We start from the raw sequence: 22,079 nt of genomic DNA on the forward strand, positions 1-22,079 counted from the left end.
ACATGGATTTTATACATTTTACTTAAATACTCAGGCATGTTAGTCCTTGCTAGGGACTACTGTTTAATGTTCCTTAGTAAAGAAAAATTTCTCCCTATCAATATAACTTTCTACATGGCTCCAAACAATATTTATTTATTTATTTATTTATTTATTTATTTTTTTAAAGATTTTATTTATTTATTTTTTCCCCCCAAAGCCCCAGTAGATAGTTGTGTGTCATAGCTGCACATCCTTCTAGTTGCTGTATGTGGGACGCGGCCTCAGCATGGCCGGAGAAGCAGCGCGTCGGTGCGAGCCCGGGATCCGAACCCGGGTCGCCAGCAGTGGAGCGCGCTCACTTAACCACCAAGCCACGGGGCCGGCCCTCCAAACAATATTTATATTAGCTTATGTTAATTTCCAAAGGTGTAATTATATGCAAATTGACATTATACTTGTTAATGGATATTAGCCCACGGGAAGAATGAATGGTTATATGGTCAGCATGGCATGTTGAATGCAGAATCTATGTCTTGTTCACTTTTATTTCCTCAGTCTAACAGTGTTTTTCAAACTTTAGCTTGCATCGGAATCATCTGGAGAGCTATTTAAAACACGGATTGCTGGACCTTATCTAAGAATTCCAGATTTAGTAATTCTGGGATTGAGCCTGAGAATTTGCATTTCTAACATGTAACGTAGGCTGATGCTGCTCATCTGGGGACCGCACTTTGTTTTGAAACTGGTCTAATATAATGAGCACACAACTTAGTTGGAGCCTGATAAAAAATTTGAACATGTAACTGCTGCTGTCACTGAATTCCTAAAGCTTTTTTCAGCTGAACTCCTTTTTCTACACTCTTTGTTAACAAGTAAAGCAGCTATTTATATTTATATCTGGTTATAAAACTATTTATACTTATATACTGTTACTATGAGAAGCAAAGGATAATAATATTAGAATCATAATCTTTTTGTGATCCTTTTTTGATGCTTCATCAGGATAGCCTTTAAGTTAAAAATTTTAAGAAGTTTTGAAAATTCGTATTCAAAGAAAACCAAGTTCCTAAAGGATATATTTATAAATAAGAGTGTGTCATTATCTATTTTAAAACTTTTATAACTTAAAATCAGTCTATAATCATAATTATTAATTCAAGTATCATGGATTTTAAAGTAATTCTATTTCATTTCTTTCTAGGTTTATCAGTACTTTAATACTCAAGATCATCTATTTAAGTACTGTAAAATAATTAACAGTCGATAATTATATTTCCATAATTATAAACTACAGTAAATTTCAAGGCCAAGGATGAATCGTACAAAAAACAGATGTTAAAGTTTTACATAAGCTTTAAGTAAGTTTTAAATAAGATAAAGAGAATTTTGTAATTAGTTTTTTTGTTTTGGTGGGTTTTTTGAAACTGGCTTTAGTCTCTTGCATATTGAAAAAGAATATTTTCTTGCTAGGAGTTAGTTTGATCTGTTTTGAAATTGTTAAAGCAGGAAAGCATATTTGCCCTTGCTAGTTTGTGACAGATATAAATAACAAAAGTACCCAGTATTCACATCTGATAAAGGACCATTATCCAAAATACACAGAGAACTCTTAAAACTCAGTAATAAGAAAACAAACAACCTGATTAAAAAATGGGCCAAAGACCTTAACAGATGTCTCTCTCACCAAGGAAGATGGCAAATAAGTATTATGAAAAGATGCTCCACATCGTATGTCATCAGGGAAATGCAAATTAAAACAACGATGGGATACCACGACATACCTATTAGAATGGCTAAAGTGCAGAATGCTGACAACAAATACTGGCCAGGATGTAGATCAAGAGGAACTCTCATTTGTTACTGACGGGAGTTCAAAACGGTACAGCCACTTTAGAAGACAGTTTGGCGGTTTCTTACAAAACTAAACATACTCTTACTGTATGATCCAGTGGTCATGCTCCTTGGTATTTACCCAGAGGGGTTGAAAACTTATGTCCACACAAAAACCTGGACACAGATGTTTGTAGCAGCTCTATTCATAATTCCCCAAACTCAGAAGCAACCAAGATGTCCTTCAGTAGGTGAATGGATGAATAAAGTGTGGTACATCCAGACAATGGTATATTATTCAGCACTAAAAAGAAAGGAGCTATCAAGTCATGAAAAGACCTGGAGGAACCTTAAGTGTATATTACTAAGTGAAAGAAGCCACTCTGAAAAGGTGACCTATTGTATGATTCCAACTATATGACATTCTGGAAAAGGCAAAACTATGGAGACAGGAAAAAGATCAGTGGTTACCAGGGGTTGTGGAACAGGGAGGAATAAATAGGCAGAGCACAAAGAATTTTTAGGGCAGTGAAAATACTCTATATGATGCTATAATGATGGATACATATCATTATACATTTGTCCAGACCCACAGAATGTGCAACACCAAGAGTGAACCCTAATATAAACTACGGACTTTGGGTGGTAATGAGGTGTTAATGTAGGTTCATCAGTTGTAACAAATGTACCACTCTGGTGGGGGATGTTGATAATGGGGGAGGCTGTGCATTTGTGGGGATAAGAGGTATATAGGAAATCTCTGTAGCTTCCTTTCAGTTTTGCTGTGACCCTAAAATTGCTCTTAAAAAATAGTCTTAAAAACAAATGTGCAGTCCTGTGCAATAGGACTGTTTTCTGTGTAGTTCACTCAGAGAAGAAGTGGTCCTCAGACAAGAAACCAGAGGTAGGGGGATGGACCTGGGGGTTGGAAAAAACAGTTTATGGGCTGGACTTAGGGTGATTCTGAGGGATGAAAATAAAAAATGGCCTCTTCCACGTATAGGTATCCTTTTCACATAGAGAGGATTTTTTAAGCCTTTTTGTCAACGGTCTTAGAGATAGGCTTTAGCTCTGCATTGCTCAAGTGTATGAAAGGTTCATTTTCTCTTCCCTGGTAGTCTAAGTGGAGGCAGCTAGAAACACTAGGACGAATCCCCTAAAGTATGGTGGCTGAAGAGCAAGCTGTTATGTACAATACAGATTATTGAGGATTATATTTCTTTCCAAGCTGTCTGTGGAAGATAATAATAAGCATACTTGTAAAATAAGTTGTGAGAGCATGTAAGTAAGAGAAAGAAAGTAAAGCAGATTTTTTACAAAGTGTGTGTGTGTTTGTATGTTTCAGTTTTTAAAATGCTAATTACATTGTACATTGAATAGAGGAAGATATAATATACAATATTTCCCACTTTTATTTGACCATGGAACCCTTTTGTCATATATTCTTACTAACATCCAGGAGCAATGTTCTAAAGTAGCACAGTTCATAAAATTCTTCTCTGGGTTAGTGGACAGAATAACAGGCTAGTTGGAAAGAATTCCTTGCTGATATGAAAGGAAAGAACTTTGCTACTTTGTATTGTTGTTTTCCTAATTTAAATGGTAAAACATTTCTGAAATATTCAGATTTAACCAATTGGATACAAATTAGTTCATCTTCTGTGACAAGCATGAGCTTTAAATACATTTGGTAAAGTAAGTAGCCATCTTTTGGTTTTGCTGTGACTAAAATATCTTGTTAAAAATCAGTGATTAAATGTAAAACACTGTTCTCAGTAGAACTTGCTGCAGTGATGGAAATGTTCCATTTCTGTGCTGTCCTATATGGTGGCCTGTAGCCACTAGCCACATGTGATTATTGTGTATTTGAACTGTGCCAGTGCGACTAAGGAACTGAATTTTTAGTTTTAATTTTCATTAAGTTAATTTTAAATTATTGCATGTGGCTAGTAGCTTTTGTATTGAACAATGCAGTGTATGGAATATATTTGTAGACTAGTGTGTTTTTCATGCTATTGATTTTAAATCAATGTGATTAAAATGAAATTACTCTTTGAGAGTGTTTTTTGGAAAGTTGAGACTAGAGTGAAGATACTTAAACAGTTTATATGCATGTACTTTTTAGCCACATGATTGAGAGTACTCTTGCAGTAGTTTTGCACTTTAAAAAACTACATGTTTTACTAGCTGGATTTCAGGAACATCAATATTATTTTATAGTTGGTTTTTATTTGTTTTGTATAGCTAATACTACATTCTGAAGTAATCAAAGAGGTTTTCCTGTTCAATTTTAAGAAAAGAATGATGATATGAAGAAACAATGTTCTGTGAGATAAGAGACTTGTCAGACTTAGTTCCATTTGCCATTGGCATGCTTGGCAGTGTAGTCACAGAATTTTTGTAACTATTGATTTATCTCTGAGTTGGAGATACAGTTTATCTAAATGTCCTTTGAAAAATTTAGAGCTGACAAAATGAAAATAATTAGTTATAAATGTTAGTGTTAAATAATTATGGAACATGCCAAAAATTTGACTCATTTTCTGTGCATGTACTTTTGAGTTTTAAACATTGTGATCCTTAATCGTTTGATTTTTAACAAGAATAATGCTTGTGCTTGGTAGAAAGGTAAAAGTATTAAGGCATATAAATTCTCAAAAGTTTGACTGAAATAAACTGTCATAATTGAATAATTTTGATTACTTAAGACATGACTACTGAGAGGGGGCTAAATTATTTTCAGAGTAGTTTGTCTTATCTCGCACTGAACTTAGGAAATTTTAATAACTAAATAGTTCTTTGCAAGCAGTTTATTTAATATATTGATAGCTCTTATCCCGGCACTTGCCAATCAAATAAAATATTTTACTCTCTCAATTATGACCAAACAGCTTCACTTTAGTATTTGAACTGTGAAGCAGTTTGTGTTTTTATTCAACTAGCATTCAATTGTTACTGGTTTCATTTTGGAGTATCGTTACTTTTAAGAGGTGGTAGTTATTTTAAAAGTTGTCCACAAGCATTTTGAATTGTATAAAGTAGAACTGATGCCTTCTTCATAAGAAGTTATATATTATGTAGAGTCACGGGTGCAGCCCCAACATAAGCAATGATTTTTTCAGTATGTGATAAAAAATAATTTTTAAAGCTGTATCTGTTTCTTGTGATAATCATTACCCTTTGTCTTTAAATTTTTTTAATTTTTTTTTTCAATTTATCTTTTTTCCCCAAAGCCCCAGTAGATAGTTGTATGTCATAGCTGCACATCCTTCTAGCTCCTGCATGTGGACGCGGCCTCAGCATGGCCGGAGAAGCGGCGCGTCTGTGTGCGCCCGGGACCCGAACCCGGGCCGCCAGCAGCGGAGCGCACGCACTTAACCGCTAAGCCACGGGGCCGGCCCACCCTATGTCTTTAAATAGTGGTTTTTGCTTACCCCAATTTGCATTATACTAAGAGTCATTTCATATATTAAGGATGATATTTTAATATTGTTTGATTTTTAATACAACTACTAAATAGTCTTGCCATTTGGGATTTAGTGTTTTTGTTACATTTGGGTATAGTGTCTATTACTAGTTAAATAATTGAAAATTAGATTTTAAATAAAAATAATTTGGTTTTCTGACATAGCTCAAGTCAGGTTTGTTTTTTAAAAAAAAGATGCATTATTCACATTATAGTCAGTTTATTTAGCTTAACCTTTTTCTTTTTCACTTTTATAAAAAATTTATATTTTTATATAAAGGCGCTTGATATTTTTCAAAAAATGATACTATTGCTAACACTATCTTTCCTGATTAACGGAAGGCTAGTACAATCAGCCTTCTATCTAGCTAGATATTTGACACGTAGGTCATCTATAATCCCACTGCTTCTGAGCTACTTCTGTTAATCTTACTAATGTCTATTTTATTTAGTAGAAATACTATTTCATGTTTAGTTTGGCTCTTCTCTTTAAAAGCACCAATATGCATATCTTCACAATTCTCTCTCAATTTGAGAACTTTGTTATTAATGTTGTTGATGTGAAAAACCACGTTTTGAGTAACATTACCTAGAAACGTCTTAGATTGATCATGTCCAATTCAGATTATGACAGAATGTTTTAAACATTTCACAAAGTCATGAAAATCTTAGTGTTTAAGGGATCTTAGTATTTGTATAGTCCTTTAATTGGTATGTGCTAAGATTTGAAATATGTCTGAGTTGCTGTACGTTTAAAGAGTAGAGACAAATTCCTTATTTTTTATTTTATTTTATTCATTTTTTTTAAAGACACCTAGCTGTTGGGCAGAAGAGGGAGCAGAAAAGAGGTCACATCAGCGTTCTGCATCATGGGGGAGTGCTGATCAACTAAAAGAGGTAAGTTATTTCTGTTTTCAGTCCACAACCTGTTTTGGTCCTAGCAAATTATCTTACTGTTTCCTGGATATAATGGTATTTCCTTTATCTGTGCTAACCTTTCCTATTTCAGAGTTAAAGAGTTATCCTCCACATTTTAGTGAACAAGTCTGAGTTTACCTTATTTGTGCCCTTCATGTCCTTTATAAATATTTGTTATGCACCCATCAACTTTTGCCTTTCCAGAATGAAGTCTGATTTTATGTAGTAATATCTATATCTTGGTCATTTGAGTTGTCTTTTGTTCCCACTTCAGTTTTCTTGTTTTAGAGTTAGAGCAACCAGAGCTATAGATCATAGCTTTGTGCAGTGGTAGGATAGTGTTTTCTGCTTCTAATAGCTTTCTTATGATTATCCAGGATATTGTTGCCATTTGAGACCCAATAGTACAGTGGAATCCATGTCTTTTAGAAATAGTTTTTGTGACCCATTCCCTTATTTATTATGAATAACCCAAATTATGGTAATCTTTATGTGTATTTTACGTTATTTTTGCTGACAGTGTTATCTTTTAGTCATTTAAATTTTTATCTGTTTGTTTTTATAAAATTAGAGAAACTTGGTGATGAAAGGTCATCTAGTCCATCTCCTGTATAAAAACTCCTTAAAAAGATGGTTGTCCAGTCTATCATGATCATTCTCAATGAGAGAAGCTCATCACTTTGCAAGAGAACTAAACCAGTTCAGTTGTTTTAGCTTAAGTTGTTAAATAGTTAATTTTGTATATCGAACTCAAAATTATCCCCATTAGTTTTTTTTTTTTTTTTTTAATTTTTATTTTGTTTATTTATTGTTCCCCCAAAGCCCCAGTAGACAGTTGTAGGTCATAGCTGCACATCCTCCTAGTTGCTGTATGTGGGACTCGGCCTCAGCATGGCCAGAGAAGCAGTGTGTCGGTGCACGCCCGGGATCTGAACCCGGGCCGCCAGTAGCGGAGCGCGCACTCCTAACCGCTAAGCCACGGGGCCGGCCCATCCCCATTAGTTTTGATTCTGCCCTCTATATGAGTAGTGAGTAAATCTACTTTAAGTATTTGAAAGGCTAGCAATATGTCATTTTTCTCCAGGGTGAACATTGACACTTCTCTCAAATATTTTTTATATTCCATAGTTTCCATACCTTTTAGTATCATTTTCATATACTATGAGTTATCAGTATCTCTCATATACTGTGGTATCTGGACTAAATACATATAGTCTGTTAGCATGATTTTGCCTCTGACTGTATTACATTTTTAGTAGGTTCTTTGTATTATTGATATAGAGAAATATTTAACTCTTGTCTATCCTACACACAAACGCATATGCACAAGATCAGTTTTTCCTAGTAGCAGTCCAAAAAAAAAATGAAGCTGAGTCTAATATATCTAATCTAAAATAGCTACAGATCTGTGCATAGAATATGAATAACACAGAAGTGAACTTGCAATTTTATCTCAGAGGTAAATACAATCTCAAAGTTATAGCCAAGATTTGGTGTAGTTGAACTTTGGACTACAGCAACATGATATACACTGTGACAACAAGGAATGGCTGGCATGACTGAGTAGGAAATTTGATTGCTCTCCCCACAAAGCAACCATAAAGCTGGACACAACTATCAAAACAACTAAGTCAGTGCTCTGGAAATCAACCAAACAAATTGAGAAGCTTTATTCAGGAAAAGTACTGAACTCGGGGTAAGAATAATACAAGTTTGTAGTGTTCTTATCTGGTGCTACTCCACCTCCCTCTTCATCCCAGCTTTATTGTTGTGGCTTTTCACTGAGGATGGGGCAGGCCTTGGAAACCAGAAGCTTTGCTGCCACTGCTGGAGAGAGAGCACTTGATAGGAAGTATTGTAGATTAAAATGTAGGCATACCTTGGAGATATTGAAGGTTCGGTTCCAGACCACCGCATTGAAGTGAATATTGCGATAAAGTGAGTCACGTGGATTTTTCTGGTTTCCAAGTACATATAAAGTTATGTTTATACTATACTGTAGTATGTTCAGTGTGCAATAGCATTATGTCTAAAAAAACATGTACATACCTTAATTAAAAAATACTTTATTGCTAAAAAATGCTAACCATCATCTGAGCCTTTAGTGAGTCGTAATCTTTTTGCTGGTGGAGGGTCTTGCCTCAATGTTGATGGATGCCAACTGATCAGGATGGTGGTTGCTAAAGGTTGGGGTGGCTGTAGAAATTTCTTAAAATAAGACAACAATGCAGTTTGCCATATCAATTAACTCTTCCTTTCATTAACGATTTCTCTATAGCATGCAATGCTCTTTGATAGCATTTTACCCACAGTAGAACTACTTTCAAGATTGGATCAGTCCTCTCAAACCCTGCCACAGCTTTATGAACTAAGTTTAGGCAATATTCTAAATCCTTTGTTGTTATTTCGACAATCTTCACAGCATCTTCATCAGGAGTAGTTTCCATCTCAAGAAACTACTTTCTTTGTTCATCCATAAGAAGCAACTTCTCATCTATTAAAGTTTTATCATGAGATTGCAGCAATCCAGTCACATCTTCAGGCTCCACTTCTAATTCTAGTTGTCTTGCTATTTCCATCACATCTGCAGTTACTTCCTTCGCTGAAGTCTTGAACCCCTTGAAGTCATCCATGCGAGTTGGAATCAACTTCTTCCAAACTCCTGTTAACGTTGATATTTTGACCACTTCCCATGAATCAGGAATGGCATCTAGAATAGTGAATCCTTTAGAGAAGGTTTTCAATTTACTTTGCCCAGATCCATCAGAGGAATCACTATGGCAGCTATCTATATCCTTACGAAATGTATTTCTTAAATATTAAGACTTGAAAGTCGAAATTACTCCTTGATCCATGGTTGCAGAATGAATGTTGTGTTAGCAGGCATGAAAACAACATTAATCTCATTGTACATCTCCATCAGAGCTCTTGGGTGACCAGGTACACTGTCAATGAGCAGTAATATTTTGAAAGGAATCTTTTTTTCTGAGCAGTAGGTCTCAACAGTGGGCTTAAAATAGTTAGTAAATCATGTTGTAAACAGATGGGCTGTCATCCAAGCTTTGTTGTTCCATTTATAGAGCACAGGCAGAGTAGATTTAGCATAATTCTTAAGGGCCTTAGGAGTTTCAGAATGGTAAATGAACATTAGCTTCACCTTAAAGTCACCAGCTATCTTAGCCTCTAACAAGGGAGTCAAAAAGCTTTGAAACCAGGCATTGATTTCTCCTCTCTAGCCATGCAAGTCCTAGATAGCATCTTCCAATTTAATGCTGTTTCGTCTACATTGAAAATCTGTTGTTTAGTGTAACCGCGTTCATTGATTATCTTAGCTAGATCTTCTGGAGAACTTGCTGCAGCTTCTACATCAGCTTGTGCTTCTTCACCTTGAACTTTTATGTTATGGAGATGGCATCTTTCCTTAAACCTCGTGAACCAACCTCTGCTAGCTTCAGACTTTTCTTCTGTAGCTTCCTCACTTCTCTCAGTCTTCATAGAACTTAAGAGAGGGAGGGCCTTGCTCTGGATTAGGTTTTGGCTTCAAGGAGTGTTGTGGCTCGTTTGATTTTCTATCCAGACCACTAAAACTTTCTCCATATCAGCATTAAGGCTGTTTTGCTCTCTCAGTATTCATGTGTTCACTGGAGTAGCACTTTTAATTTCCTTCAAGAACCTTTTCTTTGCATTCACAGCGTGGCTAACTGTTTGACACCAGAGGCCTAGTTTTTGGCCTGTTTTGGCTTTTGACATGCCTTTCTCACTAAGCTTAATCATTTCTATCTTTTGATATAGAGTGAGAGACATGAGACTCTTCTTTTTCCTTGAACACTTAGAGGCCACTGTAGGGTTATTAACTGGCCTAATTTCAATATTGTTGTATCTCAGGAAATAGGCCTAAGGAGAGGGAGATAGACCGGGGAATGGCCGGTCAGTGGAGCAGTCAGAACACATACAACATTTATCAATTAAGTTCACTGTCTTATATGGGCATGGTTTGTGGTGCCCCCAAAACAATTACAATAGTAATGTCAAAGATCACTGATCACAGATCACAATAACAAATATAATGATAATGAAAAAATTTGAAATATCACGAGAATTACCAAAATGTGACACAGACACGAAGTGAGCAAATGCTGTTAGAAAAATGGCACCGATAGAATTGCTTGATGCAGGGTTGCCACAGACTTTCAGTATGTTAAAAATGCAACATCTGCGAAGTGCACTAAAGCAAAGCACAATAACAAGTTAATGGCTGTAGTGATCTTAGTTGCAAATGAACAGGGAGGGTCAATGGCTCTGCAAGTCTGAGGTTGTGGTCCAATTTGTGGCAAGCAACAGACTCATGGAGTAGCAGGATTTTATAGAGTTCTAGGAGGTAAGGCAGTCAGGAGGGCTTGAAGTTCACCACTTATCTCAGGTTGACTGGAGGCTGTGGACACGCACAGTAGAAACTGAAGTAGGCGCAAGCCACCCACGTATCACTGGCCAGTGGAGCCTAAAAATATGTGGAGAGGAGATTCAAGCAGGCCTAGTGGTATTAAAATCTAGGGCCAACTTGTAAATGGCCCAAACTTTGAATGCACTTCTCATTCCACATGCAAATCCCATCCTGGGAGTGGAAACCTTACTAGATTGAGAAATTTAAATAAAATCTCTGATCAGTCTTTGGCTGAATGCTAAAAAGCTTAAAAAGATCTTAAAAAGAAAAATGAGGGAAAAAAGGGAGTAGAGAGATCAGTGGCCACACATTGCGGGGGAAACAGACTTTTAGTCCATTAAGTTACTAAAACACAAACAGATAAAACAGTATCCTTCAGGGAAAATCAGAGCGTTGTAGAATTGCTACAGTTTATTATCTAAAATGTCTAACATTCAACAAAAAATTTAGAGATATGCAAGGAAACAAGAAAGTATGACCCATACTTAAGAAAAAAAAAACAATCAGCAATTGTATCTAAGTATTTCTGTATGTTGGTTTTACCACACAACATAAAAGCGGCTGTTATATGTTCAGAGAACTAAAAGAAATCACGTTTAAAGCATTGAAGAGAAGTAGGATGACAGTGACTCAATGAATAAAGCATTTCCACAAAGAGATAGTTATTAGAAAAAAGATACAAACAAAAACTCTAGAATCAAAAAGTACAGTAACTAAAATTAAAAATTCACTAGATGGGCTCGATAATAGGTTTAACATGGCAGAAGAATCAGTGAAGTTGAATATAGGTCAATAGGATTTATACACCCTGAAGAACGGAGAGAAGAAGATTGAGGAAATGTCAAAAGAGGGGCCAGCCCTGTGGCATAGTGATTAAGTTTGGCATGCTCTGCTTTGGCAGCTGAGGTTTGCAGGTTCAGATCCCGGGCGTGGACCTACACCACTCAACAGCATCCATGCTATGGCAGTGACCCACATACAAAATAGAGGAAGATTGGCACAGATGTTAGCTAAGGGCTAATCTTCCTCAAGAAAAAAAAGAGGAAGATTGGCAACAGATAGTAGCTCAGGGTGAAACTTCCTCAGCAAAACAAAGAAACACAAAGTCAAAAGAGCCTCAGAAGCCTGCAGGGAAACATTAAGTACATACACATGCATGTAATGGGAGACCCAGGAGAGGTGAGAGAGGAGTTAAAAAATATTTGAAGAAATAGTGGCAGAAAACTTGCCAGATTTGATTAAAAACAATCTTATAGACTCAAGAAGCTCAACAAACCACAAGTAGGATAACACAGAGAGAGCCACACATAGACACATAGTTAAATTGTTGAAAGCCAAAGGAAAAGAGAAAATATTGAGAGTTGGAAGGAGAAAATGACTTATTACACGTTAGTGCTATCAAGTTGAGTCTGACTCCTGGCAACCCTGTGTACAGCAGAGTGGAACCCTGCCCTGTCCTCTTTGCTCTAGCCTTTCACCTTCTGGCTCTCTTATCAGACAGTGCTCTGCTGCTATTCATAGGGTTTTCATGGCCAGTTTTTTTTTTTGAAATGGGTGACCAGGTCCCTCTTCCTAGTCTGGAAGCTCCACTGAAATCTGTCTACCTTGAGTGACCCTGCTGCTATTTGAAATACAGGTGGCATAGCTTTCAGCAACATAGCAACACACAGCTGCCACAGCATGACAACTGACAGACGGGTGGTGTGGTTCCCTGACCATGAAACAAACCTGGGCCGCTGAGATGAGAGCACCAAATCTTAACCACTAGACCACCAGAGCTGACTTCATTACACATAGTGTACTAATAATACCTTTAACGGTTGACTTTTCATCAGAAACAGTGGAGACATTAAAGCGTGACATATTCAAAGTGCTGAAAGAAAAAAAAAACCTGTCAATCAAGTATTCTATATCCAGAAAAACTAGTCTTGCAAAATGAAGGTGAAATATAATATTCCCAGATAAACAAAGATTGAGAGAATTTCCTCCTACTAGACTGTCTTACAAGAAATACTAAAGGAAACCTTTTAGACTGAAAGGTAATGACTCCAGATGTTAATTTACATTCATAGGAAGAATTGAAGAGTATTGGGAATGATAAATATAAAAGAGTCTCTAGATATACTTTTCTCATTTTTCCACTTCTTGAAAACACATAAGATCGTATAAAACAATAATTAAAACGCTGCTATAGGTTTGTAACATATATACATGAAATATCTCTGACAATAATAACACAAAAGAGGGGCAAGGAAGAGGATATATATTGGATTATAGTCTCCATTTTATTAGAATTAAGTATTATTTTGAAGTATTGTGATAAGGTACATATAATAATCCCTAGAGCTGTTGCTAAGAAAATAACTCTAAAATAATAGAAAGTAAAAAATATCAGAGAAGGATTAAAATAGTATACTAAAAAATATTTAGCACCAAAGAAAGCAGTAAAGGAGGAACACAGGAGTAAAAAAACATGTGACACAAATAGAAAATGAATAGCAAAATGGCAGAAGTAAATCCAGCTTATATAAATAATTATGTTAAATGTGAATGGACTGAACGTTCTGCTCAAAATGCAGGTATTATCAAACTGGATTAAAAAGCAACACTCAGCTGTATGCTGTCTATTGAGAAATATACCTTAGATTGAAAGACACAAATAGGTTGAAAGTAAAAAGATAGGAAAAGATACACAACGAAAACAGTAACAATAAGAAGGCTTATCAGACAAAATAGACTTTAAGACAAGAAGTATTACTAAAGACAAATAGAGGTATTTCATAATGATAAAAAGGTCAATACATCAGGAAGATATAACAGTCATAAATTGTGTATGCATCTAACAATAGTCCCAAAATGCTTGAAGCAAAACTGTGAAAGGACAAATACAGTTTCTTCAGTAGTAATTGGAGATTTCAACACTCCTTTCTCAATACTTGGTAGAACAACTAACTAGACAAAATCAGCAAGGAGAATGAAGACTTCAACAACCTATCAATCAACTTGATCTAACTGACATATATAGAAAACTCTACCCAGTGACTACAGAATACATATTCTTTTCAAACACGTGTGAAACATTCTCTAGGTTAGACCATATGCTTGGCCATAAGACAAGTCTCAATAGGTGACAAAAGATTGGAATTGTGTAACAGAAAGAAATCTTAGAAAACCACAAATATTTGTTAGTTGGACAATACTTTTCTAATAACACAAGGGAAATTTTAAAATATTTTAATGAATGAAAACAAACGACTTAGAATTTAAGCATGCAGCTAAAGCAGTGCTTCAAGGAACATTTATTCCTTCAACTGCTTATATAAGAGAAAGAGAAGAGTTTCAAATCAGTACCATCGTAAATCAGCGTCCATCTAGTTTCAAGAAACAGGAAAAAGAAGAGCAAAACAGACCAAGAGCAAACAGAGGAAGGAGATAATAAATAGAGAATATAGCAGAAACCAATGAAACACAAAAATATTGGAGAAAAATCAATGAAACTAAAAGTTGGTTCTTTGAAAAGATCAGCAAGTTTGACAAACCTTTAGTTAGACTGACCAAGAAAAAAGAAGACACAGATTACCAAAATCAGCAGTGAAAGGGGTGACGTTACTACCACCTTACAGAACTTAAAAATATTATTATAAAGGAATATTATGATCAACTTTACATCATCAGTTTAGAAACTAAGATGAAATGGATGAATTCCTAGAAAGACATGAATTAGTAGAAAGAGATGAATTACCAAAACTGATTTAAGAACAAATAGAAAATATGAATAGGCTTGTAACAAGTAAAGAAATTGAGGAATTAAAAATCTTCCCACAAAGAAAATCCCAAGATCAGATTTGGTGAATTCTGTCAAATATTCAAAGAAGAAATAATGTTAATCCTTCACAAACTCTTTCAGAAAATAGAAGAGAAGGAACACTTCCCAGTTTATTTTATCAGGCCAAAGTTATCTGATTTCAAAGCCAGACAAAGACATCTCAAATAAAATAAGATGGCAGATCAATATCCCTCTTTTAAACATAGATGCAAAAATCCTTAACAAAATATTAGCAAACCAAATCCAGCAACATATAAAAAAGATTATATACCATGAGCAAGTGAGATTTGTACCAGAAATGCAAAGTTGGTTTAAGATCAGAAATTCAGTTAATGTAATACACTATATTAATAAAATAACAAAAACCACATAATCATCTCAATAGAGTCAAAGAAAGTATTTGCCAAACTCCAACACCCATTCATGATAACCATGATAATGGTTGTTTCTCTCAACAAACCAGAAATAAAAGAAAACTTTCTGTGCCTAATAAAGACCATTTATGAAAAACCTACAGATAACATCATATTCAATGGTGAAAGCCAGAATGCTTTCCTCCTAAGATCAGGAACAAGACAATGATATCCAGTGTCACCTTGTCACCACTTCTGTTCAGTATTGTACAGAGGTCCTATTCAGTGCCATCAGGCAAGAAAAATAAATAGAAGACATTCAGATTGTAAAGGAAGTGGTAAAACTGCCTTTATTCACAAATAACGTGATCTTCTATGTACAAACTCCTAGGGAATATACAAATACATTACTAGAACTAATAAGTTCAGCAAGGTTGCAGGATACAAGATCAACATACAAAAATCAGTTGTATGTCTAGGTACTGGATATGAACAATCCAAAAAAATAAGGAAATAATTTGTTACATTTGCAAAGATTAAATATTCAGGAATAAATTTAACAAAAGCAGTGCAAGATTTGTACACTGAAAGCAACATAACATTGCTGGACAAAATTAAAGAAGATTTAAATAAATAGAAAGACTTACTTCGTTCATGGATTGGAAGACTCAGTATTGTTATTAAGATGGTAAGTCTACTTAAAATTGCTTCAGTGTAATCCCTGTTAAAATCCCAGGTTTTTTGTTTGGGATAGAAATTGACAAACAAATCCTAAAATTTATGCAGAAATGCAAAGGACCTAGAACGGCCAAAATAATTTTGAAAACAAGGAAAAATTTAGAAGACTTAACGTTACACAGTTTCAATGCTTTTATAAATTTACATTAATGAAGTTGGCAAAGATATTACCATAAAGGAAGGCATTTAGATAAATGGATCAAAATTGTGAATCCAGGAATAAACCCTTATATTTATGGTCAGTTGATTTTTGACAAAGGTGCCAACACAATTCAGTTGAAAAGGACAGTGTTTCCAACAATTGGTGCTGGGATAGTTGTATATCCATATGTAAGAAAAAACTTAGGTCCTTGACTCTCACCATAGAGAAAAATTAACTCAAAACAGATCGTAGTCCTAAATATAAGCTCTAAAATTATAAAACTTCTAGAAGACCTTGGATTAAGCAAGGCATTCTTAGATTCAACACCAAGAGTAATGCCATAAAAGAAAAAATAATAATAAATTGAACTTCATTAAAATGAACATTTACACTCCAAAAGACACCAATAAGAGAATGAAAAGACAAAAGAAATGTTAGCAAATCATATATTTGATGAAGGGCTCATATCCAGAATAAAATCAATAATAAGACAACCCACTTACAAAATGGGTAAGACATTTGAATAGAAGTATTTCACCAAAGATGTATGGATGGTTGATGACCACATGAAAAGGTGTTTAACATCATTAGTTATTAGGCAAATGCAAATTTAAACCATGAGATACAACTACACACCTATTACAATGACTGTAATTTATAAGGCAGACAGTGCTGAGTGTTGGCAAGGATGAAGAGAATCTGGAACCCTCAAGTGTTGGGAATATAGACTGGTCCAGCCACTTTGGAAAACTGTTGTCAGTTCCTTTAAAAGTTAATTAGAAACTGAGCATATAATCCAGCAATTCCATTCCTAGGAATCTGTTTGAGAAAAATGAAAACACATGTCTACATTGAGACATTTACAAAAATGTTTATAGCAGAGTTATTTATAATAACTAAAAACTGGAAAATATCCAACTATCCATTGATTGATAAATGGGTGAACAAAATGTGGTGTGTTCATGTGGTGACATACTATTCAGCAATGAAAAGGAACAGTATCCTGAATACTGATACATGCTACAATGTGAATGAGCCTCAAAAACATTTTACTAAGTCAAGGATCAGCAAATTTTTTCTGTAAAAGGCCAAATAGTAAATATTTTAGGGTTTGTGGGCCACATAATCTCTGTTGCAACTACTCAACTCTGCTGTTGTAGTGTGAAAGCAACCATAGATAGTATGGAGTGGGCATGATTATGTTCTAACAAATTTTTTTTTTTTTTTTTTTAATAATTTTATTTATTTATTTTTTTCCCCCAAAGCCCCCAGTAGATAGTTGTATGTCATAGCTGCACATCCTTCCAGTTGCTGCATGTGGGACGCGGCCCCAGCATGGCCGGACAAGCGGTGCGTCGGTGCGCGCCAGGGATCCGAACCGGGGCCGCCAGTAGCGGAGCGCGTGCACCCAACCGCTAAGCCACGGGGCCGCCCCTGTTCTAACAAATTTTATTTACAAAAACGTGTAGCCGGCTAGATTTGGTCTCCAGATTATAGCTTGCCAATCCTTGCTAAGTGAAAGAAGCCAGATGAATAAAACTACATATTATATGGTTCCATTTATATTGTAATGCAAGAAAAGGCAAATTTATAGAGGAAAAAAAGCCCATTAGTGGTTGCATGTGGCTGGGAGTGGGGCTGGAGGAGTGGTTACTGGTTACAAATAGACTCAAAGCAAATTTGGGGACATGATGAAGAAATTCTACAACTGCATTGTGATTATGGTTATACATCTCTACAAAGTGATTAAAACTTATTGAATTTTACTCATACAATGGATGAAGGGAATGTAAATTATACATCAGTAAAGATGAAAAAAAAAAGGAATAGATATAAAAGACTGGTGAGTTTTCCATAGTATGTCTTGAAGATGCTAAATTCTATATGATATGTAACTGAGGCTGGAATAATGATGAGTATATCAGTGAAAACAAAAAGTTAAAATAAGGAGAATAGTTATAACAGATGACAGAATTAGAATTTGAGAAAATTATGAAAAGCCGAAACTATTATTGAAATAGTAATATTTTTTAAAGTTATATACTACTAAAATTCACTGTTTTTTTTAAAATAACTTTTGACTTGCTTCCTTGTCATAGGATTCTTCCTGAGTCACATACATGTTCCCCCCCTCAGATAATTTGCATCAGGATTTCTGATTAAAATGTCAGTGAAAGTACTTATGTAATCTGCTTCAACTTTGCTCCAAGCTTATAAGAATGCAATGTGAAAATTTTTCAAATAAATAAATAAGTAAATATATTCTAGCTACATTTAAGACAAGGAAAACCCCTGCAGATCATGAATAGAAAGGAAATCCTTAGTGATGAGTGGATCTTGCTGCTATCTGGCTCACAGAAACCTGGGCTGTGTTGGCCAGGGCTTAAAAAGAAGGTTTTTAAGCCAAATTTACGAAAGTGTAGATTCCTACACATTTTAAGAAAGTCAAATGTGTCTTTCAAATGATGAGACATTGGAACTGGGGTGTCTGCATAAATCAGAGAACTGGAACCACATTTCTAAGCAGTAAAACTAGACCTGAAATAACTCCACCTGATACTGTTGGTGTTTTCCTGTGGGCCAGTGAGACAGCTATGCAAAAATGGAAATAGGAACCACATGTTGTGTGTGGATGTGGCATCTGGAATAGAGCTCTACCCTTGTGGGACCAAAGCCCCAGTCTTCCTAATTTAAGACCTGCTTTGGAGCTATGCAACTCCACAGTGTTACTCTGAGCAACCCTGAAACAACACAGCAGGAAAGCGCTCACAAAGGATAAAACTCCCATAATAAGAGTATATAAGGAAATCTATTGCCATAAGAGACAGCAGATAACATTAAATAGGATCATTCACATCTGAGGAAATAAGAATAAGAACACAATCCCAAAAAAGAACTTAAAAATAAGAATTTAAGAATTTCAAATGAAATAGTAACTTGCAGTGAGAACAGGAGTAAATAAGAACAGGTAGAATGATAAAGGGCCACCATTTGCAAATTTTGTAAGTAACAAAAGTTGGTAAAATTAAAAATAAAAAACTCTTTGGTGGATTAAATTGACATAGCAGAAGAGAGAATTAGTGAATCAAAAGCCTCAACTGAGAGGGGCCGGCCCAGTGGCATAGTGGTTTAAGTTTGCACACTCTGCTTCAGCAACCCAGGGTTCGTGGGTTCGGATCCTGGGCGTGGACCTACGCACCACTTATCAAGCCGTGCTGTGGCAGGCGTCCCACATATTAAGCCCAGGAAGATGGGTGCAGATGTTAGTTAGCCCAGGGCCAATCTTCCTCAGCAAAAGAGGAGGATTGGCAACAGATGTTAGCTCAGGGCTAATCTTCCTCACAAAAAAAAAAGTCTCAACTGAGAATTGAAAACCTGGATGAGCAAATCATCTAGAATATAGAACAAAAAGATAAAAAGATTGAAAACATGAAAGAGAAGTTAAGAAACATGGAAAATAAACTTAGGAATTCTAGAAGGTAAGAATAGTAAGCATCAGGGAAAAGAAATTTATTAAAGGTTGAAAATTTGCTAGATTTGGAGAGCAACGTGTCTTCAGATTGAAAATGCTCACCAGTTTCAAGCAGGATAAACAGAACAAAGAAAAAATTCCCACCTTTAGGTATAGTGTAATAGAATTGTAGATCAAGGACACACACACACACACTTTCTTGCATTAGGAAAAAAAAGCAGATTACCTACAAAGAAATGGCAATCAGATTATCAATACACTTGTCAGAAACTATAATTGATACCAGTTATATAGTGAGGTTGTGGGTTGTGTCCATGTTAAGGAAATGAATCCAAGTGAGACATCATTTTCTTTTATGAAAAGATTATTTTTCCTCCTTTTATTATGTTTACTGGAGGGTTGTTAACCCAACCTTTATTTGGATTTTACAAAGTAAACAAGTATACTTTTCCATTAGTTAGATATGTGGTTCCCTGTTTATTTAATAAATTTAAAATTAATTTATAAAGCAAAACTAGAGTTTAAGAAGTCTGCTAGGTAAATGATAAGGATTTAGTTAATACTTCTCACTTTTTTGGTACTTGATTTGTATGCATTTAGTAGAAGTAAAAGGAGAAAGGTAAATTTTAAAGATATTTTTTAGCAAACATCATCAGCCTTTAGCAGCACTGCATTTGTTCTTGGAATAACATCAAATAAGTAAGACTATATGCTCAATATTGTATAAAGCATCTAGAATTTCAAAAGAAACAATAGATACAATCTACTTCTTAAAAAGCTTAATTACATATTTGGAAAAGCAGCTGAGACTTTAAAGGATAATCACAAAGGAACTTTATGTTAACTCCCACTTGTCCCTATTTAATGAGAGAAGTTCGTCTCCTGCCCATGGTGCAAAACTAGAATCTGATGACTCTTGCACTCCTGTGGTCCCTTTAAGTGAGCGTGCTTTCCAATATCTTATAGTAGTCAGAGCTTCCAATTTGCTTCATGGTGATAGCTACTCCTCTTCTCCCGGCTAGAGCCTTTTACAGCTGGGTGACTTGCTGGGTAAAGGGATTCTGGAAGCTCTTTTTCTGTTTCTTGCTCACCTCCTTCCTAACTCCATAGCTGCTGTTTCTGATCCCTCTGGAGCTGGAGCTTGGAGAGGGGAGAGATGAGGGGTATAGAAATGTTTCTGCTTGACTGGTAACTATTATAAAATGCCCTTACATTCCCTGGGCTTGACCGATTTTTAAAATTGACTTTCTTTTGTGGAGTAATTTCATGAGTTCTTTGGAGATCCCTCGTTGCTGCACATCTGTTACCTACAGTTCTAGCTTTTGTGGATTAGTGAGTCTTACTCTCTCCCTAACCTCTAGAATTTGGGAAATAACATTCAGTTTCTCAGCTGCTGAGCTCTAATCATTCTTCTAGGTGGCCTTCTTAAGTAGGACCTACAACAACCCTCTATGATGACTCACACTTAAATTTCCCAATGGTTCCTGGGAAATTCATACATTTTTTTGTCTGGTTAATGTCTGGGAGTTTAGGCTGATTCTAATGCAACAGTAAATCTCTTATCATCCTAGCTCAACATTTTCACTATCTGGAATGGGAGTCAGATACCAGTGCATCACGTCTCTTTGTCTGTGGGGAACATACATCAGTCTTTCTGACTCGTTCCATTAAAACTTCTCTCTTCATTGAGGCAAAAGAGGAAGTACACCCTCTCAGATCTTGGATTCAATTTTTCCTACTTACAACCTAATTAGTTAGCGTTTTACTATTTTGTGGATGCTGGCAGAAAGCATGAGACTCCTAGTTTAGAGACAATGGACTTTATTATTCACAGTACAGCAAGTATCAAGAATATCAAGTTTTCCGGGCTGGCCCTGTGGCTTAGCGGTTAGGTGCGTGCGCTCCGCTACTGGTGGCCCGAGTTTGGATCCCTGGCGCGCACCGAAGCACCGCTTCTCCGGCTGTGCTGAGGCGGCGTCCCACATACAGCAACTAGAAGGATGTGCAACTATGACATACAACTATCTACTGGGGCTTTAGGGAAAAAAAGGAGGAGGGTTGGCAATAGATGTTAGCTCAGGGCAGGTCTTCCTCAACAAAAAGAGGAGGATTGGCATGGATGCTAGCTCAGGGCTGATCTTCCTCACACACACACAAAAAAAAAGAATATCAAGTTTTCATTAGTTCCCCTGAACCCCAAGTCCCATGGGGGTGGTGAGTAGGGACAAAATGGATGCCTGCACATCCGGTAGATCACATTATAAGAGAGAAACACAGAGCTTGGGGAATCCACTGTTTTTATAGTAAGCAGTAAGCAAATCTGCTCTTTATCCCACAGGGTGACATTCCCAGAGAGAACATAAATAATACTATTATATTCTTGTATTTATTTGTTTGTTTATTTTACTATTTCTGATTTTGGTAAAGAGAAATGGAAAAAGGTAGGGGTTTACTATTCTTAAGTGCTTCAGTGGAAATAAGGAAAAATCATGGGTTGCTTCTTTGTCTCACCAGTAAGCCCTCCTCTCATTAGTAGGATAGTTTTTCTTAGACGGAACCATCTGGAGCAGTAAGTGAAATAATTAGGGATGTTTCTTGCTTCTCATCAAATAGTGATTAATAGATATTATTGATGTGGTCTTTTTTTTTTAAGTAAGAAAAATAGAAGTTTTCTGGTGGTTTTACTAAGAGTGTACCTTCTGCCCTAACATTCTGTTAATTTTTGGTATTAAAAAAATTGGGGGCCGGCCCCGTGGCTTAGCGGTTAAGTGCATGCGCTACACCACTCGCAGCCCGGGTTCGGATCCCGGGCGCACACCGACGCACCGCTCCTCTGGCCATGCTGAGGCCGCGTCCCACATACAGCAACTAGAAGGATGTGCAGTTATGACAGACAACTACCTACTGGGAC

General features: G+C 36.0%; 1 protein-coding gene across 2 annotated transcripts in view; it reads left to right on the plus strand.

Annotated features, from left to right (window-relative positions):
• The window catches only part of GLCCI1 (glucocorticoid induced 1), a 111,657-nt gene that overhangs the window by 52,180 nt on the left and 37,398 nt on the right, over positions 1-22,079 (plus strand). For both annotated transcript variants that reach the window (XM_087423770.1, XM_087423833.1), the window contains exon 3: positions 6,089-6,175. In XM_087423770.1, coding sequence (XP_087279896.1) covers positions 6,089-6,175 — 87 coding nt within the window. The remainder of the gene's footprint in view (positions 1-6,088; positions 6,176-22,079) is intronic.

The sequence above is a fragment of the Ceratotherium simum genome, chromosome 1 (assembly GCF_057802395.1).
Source record: "Ceratotherium simum simum isolate JZ-2026a chromosome 1, ASM5780239v1, whole genome shotgun sequence".
NCBI lineage: Eukaryota > Metazoa > Chordata > Mammalia > Perissodactyla > Rhinocerotidae > Ceratotherium > Ceratotherium simum.